The 13,958-nt window shown below is 39.7% G+C and overlaps 1 protein-coding gene across 1 annotated transcript in view; it reads left to right on the forward strand.

Annotated features, from left to right (window-relative positions):
• Positions 1-13,958, forward strand: part of LOC125902799 (choline transporter-like protein 5-A) — a 304,241-nt gene that overhangs the window by 102,653 nt on the left and 187,630 nt on the right. The window contains exons 5-8 of the mRNA XM_049599411.1: positions 8,796-8,880; positions 9,182-9,310; positions 9,956-10,016; positions 10,414-10,537. Coding sequence (XP_049455368.1) covers positions 8,796-8,880; positions 9,182-9,310; positions 9,956-10,016; positions 10,414-10,537 — 399 coding nt within the window. The remainder of the gene's footprint in view (positions 1-8,795; positions 8,881-9,181; positions 9,311-9,955; positions 10,017-10,413; positions 10,538-13,958) is intronic.

A 13,958-nucleotide genomic window follows, 5' to 3' on the forward strand; every position in this document is an offset into this window, starting at 1 on the left:
AATAAAACGAAATTTCCCTTTAACTTACCAGCGCCTACATCTATCATAGACGTAATGAGGACATAATGGAGGAGGGGGGACTAGGCCTTTGGAGAGAGGTGGAGTTGCAGGAGGAGGGGGATGGGTCTTTGGAGTTAGGCAGGAGTTGTGGATGTTCAATTTTTTTCTAAGTGTTCTAAGGATAAGATCATAAAATGAATTATGTGATGACGTTTTATATCCAAAAGGTCAAAGGTCAAACTTACTGTGACATCATAAAGTTCTGCATAAAACACTTGTCTGGCCATTATTCAACATCATATCTCAGGAATGGAAGAAGAGACACTTGGTGAGATACTGAATTGGTGACATTAATCTTGGGTATCCACCTTGAAACTGTGCTGATGCTATAGATCTTCTGTGGTGCCAGGGGGAAGATGTGTGCATGTTTTCACAGACATGGATGTAAACTATAAGTTCAGTTTGACAGGTGCACAGAGGCATACAACAGTATAGTGGTAATAATAGTAGTTTAATCTTGAGCACAAAATTAGGTTATTTGTCAAACAGTGTGGCTCATCAAAATTGTCAGGAAATTACTCAGAAAATATGAAGTATCATAAAAATGCCAAAGTACACTGGAATGGGGCTTTAAATTAACTAATACTAACACAATACATGACCAGGTAATGCTGCACGCTGTTATGAATGGGACCCCGCACTTTCCCATACATTGGAGGTGCTGGCAAGATGCCAGTCAACATGGCCATGCATCTCTGCATCTGTCTAAGTGGAGTGTATGGCATTGGAAATGATGTATTGCAAATTGTGTACCATTTTCTGTGTCGAGTTTGTGGTAGAGGATACACACAAATTATGTTATGTTGCTGTGTATCATTTTTAGACCAAACCATGTCAATTTCATGTAAACCGGATTATTTTTTTTATAAGGCTGACTTCCTGTTGTCAGTAGATGGCACCAGGACTGTGACTCAGTATGGGTCTTCAGGCCTCAACATTTATCCGGCATGTGAAATTTGGGGCAGACATGACTTTGTAAAGTCAAGATACAACAGATTCTTGTGTTATGTTGAAACATCAAAATTTGCTATGGCACCGCAATTTAGCTTGGCCAAGGTCTTTAGATTGTACTTCCCAAAATTGATGTCATTCTGGAAAAAGGGGGAATTTGAAAATTAAAATGCTTGGAAATGGTTAAAAAAAAAAGCTCTAAAAATGAAAAGTAAATTAAAAATGGCTGACACCTTTTAGGTTTACATTCTTAAAAACATTTTTTCAGCTTTTTAAAGCAGTAACCAAAGTGTGGTTTATAGATAAGTTTACATACAGGAGTGGTAACTGGATCATGGCAGCTGCGTGGAGTCGCAGTGTGGCAGGTCCTACAATCCCGCGCATCCTTTTCCATCAAGGAGGCCATTTACCGTATCACAGAGCATGCCTATCAAAAACTGCACCAAGGGCAAAGCAGTTTTTTAGCAGCAAAAAGACCTGGGATGTGTTTCATGGAGTGCTTTTTGGACTATTGTTGCTTCTCACTGCTGTATCACCTGTACGTATCCACCTGGCCAGAGCAATCAGCGCTGATGGAAAGCACCTGTGCCACCGTGCGCCCCTGGCGCTTGGACCTGGATCAAACGCCGGTGTTGTGTCCCTACTGGTTTCCAATTTAACTGGTTTCCTTACCGAACAGCCGCAGATGTGCTGCGCCTCCGTCAGCAGATTCGTCACAAATTCACAAACATACACAACATATTACTGGCGATTTTAAAGTTGCAGCCCACATCTACCACAGCGAATATGCTTCTGTAAGTGAGCACTACGTACCAGCGACATTAAAAAAAGAAAGGAAAGAAAACATGATATACAAAATTTGCTTCAAGCTGGACTCGATATCACGTCAACAAAAGGCAATATAACACTAACCGCACGTCTACCTGTGTGAGCCACTGAGACGCACAGAATACACGGCTTTCCTCGGGTATTAGTAAGTTACGTCAGCATCCAGGTAACATTTTGATTTGGGCTGACCTGAGACAACTGGTTACCCTCGGCTTGCCTTGAAAATATCCAAGCATATTTATCAGTGTTTCTTGTTCCTTTTCCACGAGTCTACAAACATATTCAGTGACACATTACAGTCTGTACAACACTGCACACTATGACAAAGCCTGTCATGTTTAAAAAGTGACGATCTAACTCGGAAAATGCTCTCCAAATACGCTAAATAAGATGTAAATAAAAACCAAGCACTTATAGCCACTGGATCATTAGAGGTGAAAAGCAAGGACTGACATTTAGTTTTTTGTGTACTTGCACTTTTGAAAAACCTAATCTGAGTGTTACATCAGTATGTTTTAATTTAAGTAGGATATTATGCTTCGCTGCATTTTAAATGACTTCCGTGACCGAGTTAAAAAAATAAAATCATTTTTATGGGCTTTGTCATAGTGTGCAGTGTTGTACAGACTGTAATGTGTCACTGAATATGTTTGTAGACTCGTGGAAAAGGAACAAGAAACACTGATAAATATGCTTGGATATTTTCAAGGCAAGCCGAGGGTAACCAGTTGTCTCAGGTCAGCCCAAATCAAAATGTTACCTGGATGCTGACGTAACTTACTAATACCCGAGGAAAGCCGTGTATTCTGTGCGTCTCAGTGGCTCCCACAGGTAGACGTGCGGTTAGTGTTATATTGCCTTTTGTTGACGTGATATCGAGTCCAGCTTGAAGCAAATTTTGTATATCATGTTTTCTTTCCTTTCTTTTTTTAATGTCGCTGGTACGTAGTGCTCACTTACAGAAGCATATTCGCTGTGGTAGATGTGGGCTGCGACTTTAAAATCGCCAGTAATATGTTGTGTATGTTTGTGAATTTGTGACGAATCTGCTGACGGAGGCGCAGCACATCTGCGGCTGTTCGGTAAGGAAACCAGTTAAATTGGAAACCAGTAGGGACACAACACCGGCTTTCGGCCGAACGACGATCTGTCAGTGAGTTTGAGAGCGAATCACTGTTCCAGCGGAGTGGTCATCGGTCACACCGTTTCGGAGAATGGCAGGTCTCCTCTTCACGCTGCTCCTGCTGTCCAGAGATGTCCAGCCGAATCCGGGGCCAGTGACTTCTGGAGCCCTGCAGAATTTCGGTGCTGATTTGTGCCCGAGTGTGACCGGGACTCCTTCGGTGCCGGTGGTGATTAAGCATGAACCTTCTGAGCCGGGCTTCTCCCTTTATAAACTGAACTCTTTTAACATCGGGCATGATGACCTAATGAATAAATCAGCTGCTGACCCCACCGCGCGCTGTAATCCCGCAGTGAGGAGGCAGAGGTTATTCAGAACTTTTCAAACTGTCAATCATGCGAAAGTCCTATGGGACCCGAAGCTGAAACCGAGGGGACTATTTGGCGGACAATTTAACATCAGAAGCATCACTCTAAAAAGTAATCAGTTAATTCATCTTTTGTCTGACTCAAACATGGACTTTCTCTGTCTGACTGAGACGTGGTTGAAACAGTCTACTCCCACAAGTGTATTTACGGTGCCTGGGTATCAATGCTTTAGACGAGACAGACCTGATGGCAGGGGAGGAGGGGTGCTTTTTTATGTTAGAGAAAACATTAAATGTGAACGTGTGATTTACAAAGCGGGTAACACCTTGGAATATGTAGGGTTAAAAATTATTTTGTCTCAACAAATGTCTTTTAACATCATAGGTGTCTATAGGCCCCCCTCTGCAGGTGACACTTTTTATGATCAACTCACAGAAGTTCTGAATGAGTGTAATCACAACAAAGAATTATTGCTCATGGGTGATTTTAATGTTAATTGGGAGGACAAATCCAAGAGGAAAAAACTAAAAATGATTACAGAGAAATTCCACTTAGAACAACTAGTGAAAGGCCCAACTAGGATTGCAAAATGTTCCAATACGCAAATTGATCTGATATTTACCAACAAACCTGATAGAATAACTAAAAGTTATAATTTACTAACTGGCTTATCTGATCATAACTTAAGTCTATGTGCTAGAAAGTTGTCTAAAAATAGATTCAAGAACACAACTAACAAGACAAAAATCCGTCAGTGCATACCAAGAGCTAGGCAAGAAGAATTTGCAAGTGAAATTAACAGTTTGAATTGGGGTGACGTACTATCCTCTGAAGATCTGGACTATGGGTGTGACACTTTCATTAACAAAATTAATTCTGTGAGGGATAGATTCAATGAGAGTATTCAGATAAAACCTAAAAACAAAAACAATTTACCTTGGTTTAATGTAAATTTGTGGAAGCTGATGAAAACTAGAGATGCTGCATTAAGGAAGGCAATTAAAACTAGAAGAGACACTGACATGCTGCTCTATAAAAGCCTAAGAAACAAAGTTATCCAAGAGCTAAGGTTAGCTAAATCTCGTTTTTATGTCAATATATTGAATGAGGCAAAAGGCAACAATAAAATGATCTGGAAAAACATAGATGATCTCACAAGGAGGAATCCAAAATCTTTAGGTGATCTCACACTAAAAGTACATGGAGAGTTAATTGAAGATAATTGTGCTGTTGCTTCTGCCTTTAATAATTTTTTTCTTGAGTCTGTATGTGAACTTGGGAAAAAATTTTCACCAAGGGAACTGGATATTGTTTCATTGGACACAACAGATCAGGTTTTTGAACTGATAGAAACAAATGTGTCACAAGTACAAAAAATCATCAGCTCCTTAAAAACATCCAAAAGTAGAGATGCTTTTCATCTTGACACCAAGTTTGTTAAGTCACACAAAGATATCTTAGCTTGTCCTATTACTCATTTAATTAATTTGTCTTTTAAATTGAGCCTTTTTCCTGAGGCCTGGAAATGTGCCATTGTCACGCCTGTTTTTAAATCTGGAGACCGCCTTGATGCCAGTAACTACAGACCTATAAGCATACTGCCAGTACTCTCAAAAGTTGCTGAGAAGGTCGTCATTGAACAACTGACTACATTTCTTAACACTAGCAATTTTGGTCTACATCGTATGCAATTTGGTTTTAGAGCCAATCATTCCACTGAGACTGCTACCTTGTATTTAATAGAGCAAATTAAATCAAGGCTCGACAAAGGAGGAGTAGTCCGTGCTATATTCTTAGATCTGCGTAAAGCATTCAATACAGTCAATCACAGTGTTTTAATATCAAAACTTACTAAATTTAATTTCTTCCTAGAGTGCTGGCCTGGATGTCCTTATATCTATCAAACAGGAGGCAATGTGTTAGAGTGTGTGATGCACAGTCCAACTACATGAAGTGCACTATGGGCGTTCCACAAGGATCAGTTTTAGGTCCTCTATTATTTAGTCTTTATATTAATGATCTCGCTGAAGAGTGTGCTGATGTCGACCTACAGATGTACGCAGATGACACTGTTGTATATGTACATGCTAAAATAGCTGACTTAGCAGCTGTCCAGTTAACAACTGCGCTGGAAAGGATCACTCTTTGGCTTGATCAATCATGTCTGAGTTTAAATGTAGATAAGACAAAATGTGTGTTTTTTTCTAAAACCATGGTACAACCTCCTAATGTTGGTATTCTAATTAAAGGCAAACAAATTGACATAGTTACTGATTTTAAATATCTTGGCGTGATTCTGGATTCAAATTTGAACTTTAAGAAACATGTTAAAAAAATGGTTAAATCCATAAAATACAATCTAGTAAATTTCAGACATATCAGAAACTGTCTTTCTTTGGATGGAGCCAAGACATTTATGCATGCCATGATTCTGTCTCGTATGTCTTACTGTATCACCTGCTGGGGGCAGGCTGGTGATTCCACTCTAAGACCTCTCGAGTCCTTATACAAACAAACTTTAAAAACTCTAGACAAAAAGCCAATGCGTCACCATCACTGCAGGATACTGGAGAAATATAACTTACTGAGCTTTGAGAATTTTAGGTTATTTTCCAATTTGTGTGTAGTTTATAATATTTTAAATGGTTTGGCCCCCCCTCCACTATGTGATTTTGTGCATACTCGCCCGTTAAATTCTATCAGATCCTCCAGAATATCCTCCATACGAGATTGTACCATACCATTTCGCCGTTCTGTAACTGGGCAATCGGCTTTTTCTGTAAAGGCCACTAATCAGTGAAACACCCTGCCTGATGTTGTGAGGAGCTGCAGCTCTGTCAGCACTTTCAAAATCACCCTAAAAAATCTGTTAAAAGCTGCTCAGCTCTGTAATCACTGACTTGGTCTTTGGAACTTGGTTTTTGGAGTGTGTGTGTGTGTGTGTGTGTGTGTGTGTGTGTATGTGTGTCTGTGCGCGAGTAGCCTGTTATTTTCTGTCTATCCTTGTATGCTGTTTTTATCTGTTTTGCTATTGTACTGTATTTTTTACTGTGACCTGCCAAGGGACTACACATGCGTATTAGCTTGAAGCTATAATCTGGTACGGTGCATCAAATGGTGACATTTATGTTTGAGCTGTACATTGTCCCTTTTAAATAAATAAAATTAAAAAAAAAAAAAAAAAAAAAAAAAAAAAAATTATTAAAAAACATTTTTTTCAGCTTTTTAAAGCAGTAACCAAAGTGTGGGTTATGGATAGATGCTGAAATGCATTTCATCCTCAGTGAAAAAAACATTTTTGCAAACATCACAGACAAAATTGCTGTATGTGCTATGTTCACAAAATATTTGCCAGAAAAGATGCATCATTCTGTGGTATTTTACATTTTTGCCCACTATCATCCCCTTGGTCTGTAATTCTTCTTGTGTTTGTGGCATACAAACTAGTGCAAACATAAACCCTCAGAACCGATCTTCTGCTTATGGTTGTGCTTTGATTTTGATGTTGAAATATTATGTTTTAAATGAAGAAGTCATAATATTACAGGCCAGACCAATCAAGTTAATTGTGTTCATCACTGTGATGTGCTAGTATAGTGTTCAATGAGGAATCCAGGTAATACTAGTTCTGGTGGTGCACAGCTTCCGTAAAAATATGAACAAAGTGTTTCACTTTATGTAATGGTGGGTTCAGGGAAAAGGAAAATCATCACATTTAACTTTAAAAAAATAATGTTGTTGGATAAAGGATTGGGGGAAATACAGGACAATACAAGAAAATACATAAAAATACAACTCTTGTTGTCCACTGAATCTGATGTGTACACCACCTGCCTATTTCAAAACATTTTAGGAAATGGGTACTCTCTGGTTGTAACTTAGGTTGCATTGGAATTGTCATGACCAGGGATTAACCCGTGTTGAATGGGCTTTGTTGTCTGTTGACAAAAGAAGGGTTGAACACAGGTCAAGTAATCGCGGTCATTGGTGTGAAAGAGGTAAAACTGAAATAATGTAGCATTGGAAAGAGTGTTAAGGTCTCAATTAAGTTACTTCTGAATATACAAGTTCCTCATAATAATCTCAAACATTTAGTTCTTTACAGTAGTCCTTTACTCTGTAAAATTTAAAACGAAGTCTTTTTTACAGGTGAATATTTCAGGGTGAAGAATTTAAATAAACAGTATAACAGAGACCATAAAACAAGCCCAGCACCCATTCTTGAGAATTGGGACAAATCAATCAAGAACTGATTGAATCAGCAACCTCACTGAACTGCTGTGGCTTGCACATGTGTAGTGTTCACACTGACAGCCACAACATGGTCCTGAATGGGCGGCACGGTGGTGTGGTGGTTAGCGCTGTCGTCTCACAGCAAGAGGCTTCCCGGTTCGATCCTGGGTGTGGGAGCCCTTCTGTGCGGAGTTTGCATGTTCTCCCCATGTCAGCGTGGGTTCTCTCCAGGCACTCCGGCTTACTCCCACAGTCCAAAGACATGCAGATTTGGGACTAGCTCTCTATTGTCCGTAGGTGTGAATGTGAATGTGAGCGTGGCTGTCTGTCTCTATGTGTCAGCCCTGCGATAGTCTGGCGACCTGTCCAGGGTGTACCCTGTCTCTCGCCTGATGTCAGCTGGGATCCAGCCCCCCCGCGACCCCCAAGAGGATGAAGCGGTTAGAAGATGAATGAATGAATGTTCCTGAAAATATTTCACAATAAAAAGCCTTGTGTTGACAAACAAGGGAATGCTGTCAGGGGGTGTTTTTTTTTTTTTCTTTAAACAAAGACAGGAGGTGTTCAGATAAAAATAAATATTTCTTTCTTTCATATCTGTCACAGAAATAAACATTGAAACTGTAGTGGAGGTGTTTTAATGTCAATATGACCATCAAAAGACCATTTTCACAGACTATTTTTGCTAAAAAAAAAAAAAAAAAAAAAGGGCGAGCCTTCTATTCTTTAGATATTTCACAGCTGATCAGCAGCCATGCTGCATCTGAGCATCTGGACGCTGCTCACACAGGCAGTGTGGCTGCTATGTAAATGGCTGCTCACCATGACTGCAGTGAAATTAATATATTGCTTTTTGTCGACTCAGTGAGACTTCAACTCTGTCAGATCTTACCTCTGACATCGATCATGTATGCTATATATGAAAAAAAGAGGCTGGCCCATTACAGTGTTTAATAGCATCAGAAACAAAGGTTTTGTCCTAATTCTTAAGAATGAGTTCTAGATTTTTACAAACCAGGTGGTCAGCTAACTGTGTTTCAGTATGCTTCTACCCAATAATCTCTACTCTCAGCTCAAAGGCATTCTGTAAATCACTAACTGGTCTGCGGTTTTTGCCTCCTATTTATGAGAAGCAGATACTGTAGAGCAGAGCAAGATGAAATGACTTATGGAATCTCACAAACTGATGATACACTGTATGTGTGTGATTTAACATTAACATTTTTTTGCAGGAAGAAACCCATGCTATTCTATTTCAACATCTTGAGATGTGCCAACCCATCTGTACTCATCAACCTACAGTGCCCTACAACTCAGGTACTCTAATAACAATTACTACAGTAACCCAGCATCAGTTGTTCATGGTCACATCTGCTGTAACTGATTTATCATGTCAGTTTAGAGCAACACAGATATATACTCGTAACATGCTAACAAAAAGTGGCACATATTGTCGAGTGCTCATTAACTTAGACAAGATTGCAGTTTTCAATTAAAAATAAAAAAATATTTTGCGCTAAAAGCACCTTCATGTTTAGCTGCCAAAAGTGTGATCCATATGTCCATAAAAGCATTAAATAAAATCCCAAATGTTCTGTCTGTGTCAATTTTCTCCCAGATGTGTGTGTCACAGTGTCCTGACAGGTTTGCCACCTATACTGAGATGCAGCTGCAGAACAAATTCAGCAAGAGTTACTGGGAATACTACAGACAGTTCTGTAAGCCTGGATTTAACAACCCTGACAAGGTACCAATACTCATTGTAGTGGCTATTTTTAGTCTGCATGTTTTCTCTTCACCTTAATTCACTTTTATAAATAACCACATCTTAATGACAATAGTAGACTGCTTTATGCTTTGAGTCTGTAAAACAACTGTGTCGCTCCGCTGCACTCATTTATATTCTCCTACTGCATGTTTTATAATAAAGGCTTCACTTGCTGTTAATCACATATGTACAGTAGCTGCACAGGACCAATATAAAGTTTCACAGAGGTTGAAATATACAGGAATTAAGTAACCTCATACGTTTAACCTCTTTAACATTACACTGAAACATATTTCTCTCTGTATTATAGCATCATACCATCTTACAAAAAAAAACAAACGTATTACTGATAAACTGATAGAACCAGTAATGTACAGCATAGAGTGCAGTAATATAACATTGTTTATCCTGTTTAAAACTTAAACGGACAGAATCTCAAAGTGTAGCTGAGGACTGGAGAGGGTTCAGTATTGTGGCCTCTGCATCTTGATGTAAATGACCTCATTTTGGAAGTTAATATTTGTCGTCTTTGTGTTTGTGCAGGCCCAGTATCTTAACAAAATACACAGAACACTCATACATACTATTATTATAACCCTTCTGTCTCTCCTCTGTTTCTTGCAGCCAGTATCTCAGGTTCTACGAGATGAGGACTGCCCCTCCATGATTGTGCCTAGTAGATCATGTAAGGATGAGATACCTCTCAAACTCACAATCCACTGAAAAAAGTTCAACTACCTGTGTCAATGTTTAAATTTGAAATTTGAAAGTAGGTTCACTTAACAACAACAAAGCAGATGTTTTTGCAGACCAAAATTATTCAAATGACCTGGCCACCAGCTTTATCATATTAGTCAGGTTTTATTCATGTGACAAAAGATTGAGTTGCTAAACATTTGCTGTGTTTGCAACCAAAGATGTAAATGCACTGTCAGAGGAGGTATAGACAGTTTAATATCATGGTTCTTACACTGCAGATGGGTATTAACATAAAATGTTAGGCCACTCTCATCTTGATATTGATACAAAATATTATAGAATGTGAGTGTGTGTGTGTCTGTGTGTGTTTGTGTGTTTATCAGTTTTCCAGAGATGTCTCCCAGACTTCATCATTCTGAATGGGACTGTGACTGTAGCTAACAGAACCAGCTTTAAGGATGCTTTGGAAATGGCACACAGTGTTGCTGAACTCCAACATGCTGCCAAGTACTGTACCGTCTATTTCATAGTGTTTACATTTCTATCTTTTTCCTGTTTTGGCTTTCCAAAACTCACTCAGCAGCACTAATTAACTAACTGCGTGTAAAAAAAAAAAAGCAAAGCAACACTTCTATTCCCCCCAAACCCATAAGAGCCCATGGCTGATTTCCATTCACACATTTTACATTTGTGACATATCAATTTTAATTTCCACATGTGCAAGTCTTGTCAGAAAAAGTAAATGTCATTCTTTTTCAAGCAGTGAGGGAATGTTACAAGATGTTAGCATTGGAAAAACTAATACTGAGCCTGTTACATCTGGTATTAACATACGCCTTAGCTGATCCGACCACAAGTGGAGAGCACTAATTTCAGTTCAATTCAGTATCATTCGGTTCAGTTTTAATTCAATTCACATATCACAATTTGCGTCAGAGGGATTTATGACATAAGATATCCCTCTGTCCTTGGACTCTCACAGTTGATAAGGAACCCCTGGATGTCCTATGAGTGAGAGAGAGAGAGAGAGAGAGAGAGAGAGAGGTTCATTATATTACAGAAGGTCCCCTGGCAGACTAGGCCTATAGGGCAAGCCTGAGCCATTCCTAACTATAAGCTTTATGAAGAAGGTAAGTCCTAAGTCTACTCTTGAATGTGGAGACAGTGTCTGCCTCCTGGACCAAAACTGAAAGATGGTTCCACAGAAGAGGAGCCTGATAGCTGAAGGCTCTGGCTCCCGTTCTACTTTTGGAGACCACAGGACCCACAAGTAACCCTGCTTTCTTGGAGCACAGTGATCTGGTGGGACAATACAGTACTATGAGCCCACTAAGAAATGATAGAGTCTGACCACTTAGAGCTTTGAAAGTGAGGAGAGGGATTTTAAATTCAGTTTTGGATTTTACAGGGAGCCAATGCAGAGAAGCTAAAATGGGAGAAATATGATCTCTTTTCTTAGTTTCCATCAGTACATGTGTGGACCAATTATTCTGTCTCATTTTGAGACAGGATATGTCTGACTTTTGCAATATTACAGATCTCAGTCCTTTAAGTTTTCTGGGGTGTTTGGGGCCAAGAACAATAACTTCAGTTTGGTTATGCTTGAAGTTGCTTGAAGTTTAGTTAACTGGTTGATGTCTGATTGGGTATCATCTGCATTACAATGGAAATCAAGAGTGATTTCTAATCATGTTGGCTAAGGGACATAATGTGAATAGCAGAGGTCAGAGCAAAGAAGCTTTGGAACTGTGTGACTAACTTTAGAGTGTATGGAGGATTTATCTTTACAAACTGAGACTGATCAGATAAAAAGGATTAAAACCAGCTTCGTGCAGAACCTTTAAGACCAATTAAATGTTCCAGTCTCTGTAGCAGAATTTGATGGTCAGTTGTGTCAAATGTGGCACTGGGATCCAATAAAACAAGTACAGAAATGAGTCCTTTGTCTGAAGCAATCGGAAGGTCATTTGTAATTTTTACCAATGCTCTCTCTGTGCTATGATGCACTCCCTGACCGAAAATTCTCAAACTATTGTCAGTCACACAGATAATTAGCGACAACTTTCTTATGGATCTAAGAAAGAATGGGAAGATCAGATATGGGTCTGTAGTTGGCTGACACCTCTGGATCCAGGGTGGGCTTCTTTAGAAGAGGTTTAATTACAGATACTTTAAAAGGAACCCGGACTATGAAGACTTTTAGTCTTTATCAGATTAACGTTGGCATCAGCTATATGAATGCAATGTAAAAAACACTGTAGATGTCTTAGTTTTTATTAAATTTGAAAGAATCTTTTCACCCGTAGGCCGCCATTGTTGTTTACGTCGCAATGCAGTCTGGGTAGTGACATCAGATGGTCGCACCGTCCGTTCCCCCCACTCTCTTTTTTTTTTTTTTTTTTTTTTTAAAGATTTTGTTTGGGGCTTTTTAGCCTTTAATGTATAGGACAGACAAGCGTGAAGGGGGGAGAGAGAGGGGGAGTGACATGCAGCAGGGGGCCATAGGCTGGAGTCGAGCCCAGGCCGCTGCGGCAACAGCCTTGTACATGGGGCGCCTGCTCTACCACTAAGCCACCGGCGTCCCCGTTCCCCCCACTCTCTTGACTCTACGATGGCAAAAACATGTCATCTGTTCAACCTTTTCAATTTGAACCCGAACGCAAGGTTAATGCGGAGTAAACCAAGTAAACGAAGAAGACCAGAGAGATGAGAAGGCGAGAATGGGGCAAAATCAATGGTGCCTGGCTATGCCAACCGAGAGGGAGAGTGTTTGTTGTCTGTCAGCAGCTGTTCAAGGTAAGCATATGGATCATATCATCGTTGTATGATTAAACCTATTCCAGCTTATACCATAAGTATAAACCATACCCTTAAATGTGGGCGGGGTTATTGTTACTCACTGCTCGGTCCAGCACTCACTATATTCTGAACTCTGAACGCTGAGGATTAAGCATGGCCCTTATGTATTATGAATATGTGTTTGTTTGTATGTATATCTATGTTTGTGTTTAATGTCCTTTATGTTGGAACCTGTACCAAAAAGCTGTACTGGAAACAAATTCCACCAGCCTGGCTGTGTGGTCATTAAAAGAATCAATCAATCAATCAATCATCTATCTATCTATCTCCTCATCATAGGTGACAAACATGGATGTTTGTACCTCATTTATTGTTCACAGAACAAAGCTGCACACCAGCATTTTCAGAACAAAATAAAACAGGCTTCAGTGAGTCTCTCTCCTTGGGAAATTTAGAAATAGTGGGATTGTGCATTTAGTCCTTCTTAGGCAAGCTCAGGGGTTTAGTGTTGTCGTAGCTCGATGCTACACAACCCTATGTTTTTTCCTCTGAGAGAGGATTAGAATATATGCAGTTCAAATAGCCTGGCTGAAATTAATACATATAAATGCTTGAAGAACCACTCATTACCAAAAGTGTATGTCATATAAAACCTAAAGTAATGGTTCTAAGTTGTCATAATATGGTATATTTAAGGTGTGTTGATTGAGTCACGTCATCAGCTCGTGCATTTAGTAACATTACAGGTTGATTTTCTGGCCAGAAAAAAAGCACACCAAACGGAACCGTACCGTACCGGACTGCTCTGTGGAAACGGGGCTTTAGAGGCAGTTTGCCTCAATTAAGATGTCCTTCCTCCGAGAGGAGGAAGGAGGCGGTGAGTCACATGAACGTACATGAACGCGCAGCCGGACCGGCTTGTAAACAAGGGTCTGGAGATCAACACAGAGAAAGGGTGTGTGAGGTCATGCTACACTCCAGATGAAATTACACCCCTAGTTCTTCACATACCGATTTTTTAATTCCTTCAATCTAGAAATGATGAATTTCGCTTATTGCCCCTTTAAGTCAGGTGTTTCAAACACACAGCCCGTGGTCAAAAGCCAGACTGCCAAAGGGTCCAATCTGG

Source organism: Epinephelus fuscoguttatus, linkage group LG15 (genome assembly GCF_011397635.1).
Source record: "Epinephelus fuscoguttatus linkage group LG15, E.fuscoguttatus.final_Chr_v1".
In the NCBI taxonomy this organism is placed as follows: Eukaryota; Metazoa; Chordata; class Actinopteri; order Perciformes; family Serranidae; genus Epinephelus; species Epinephelus fuscoguttatus.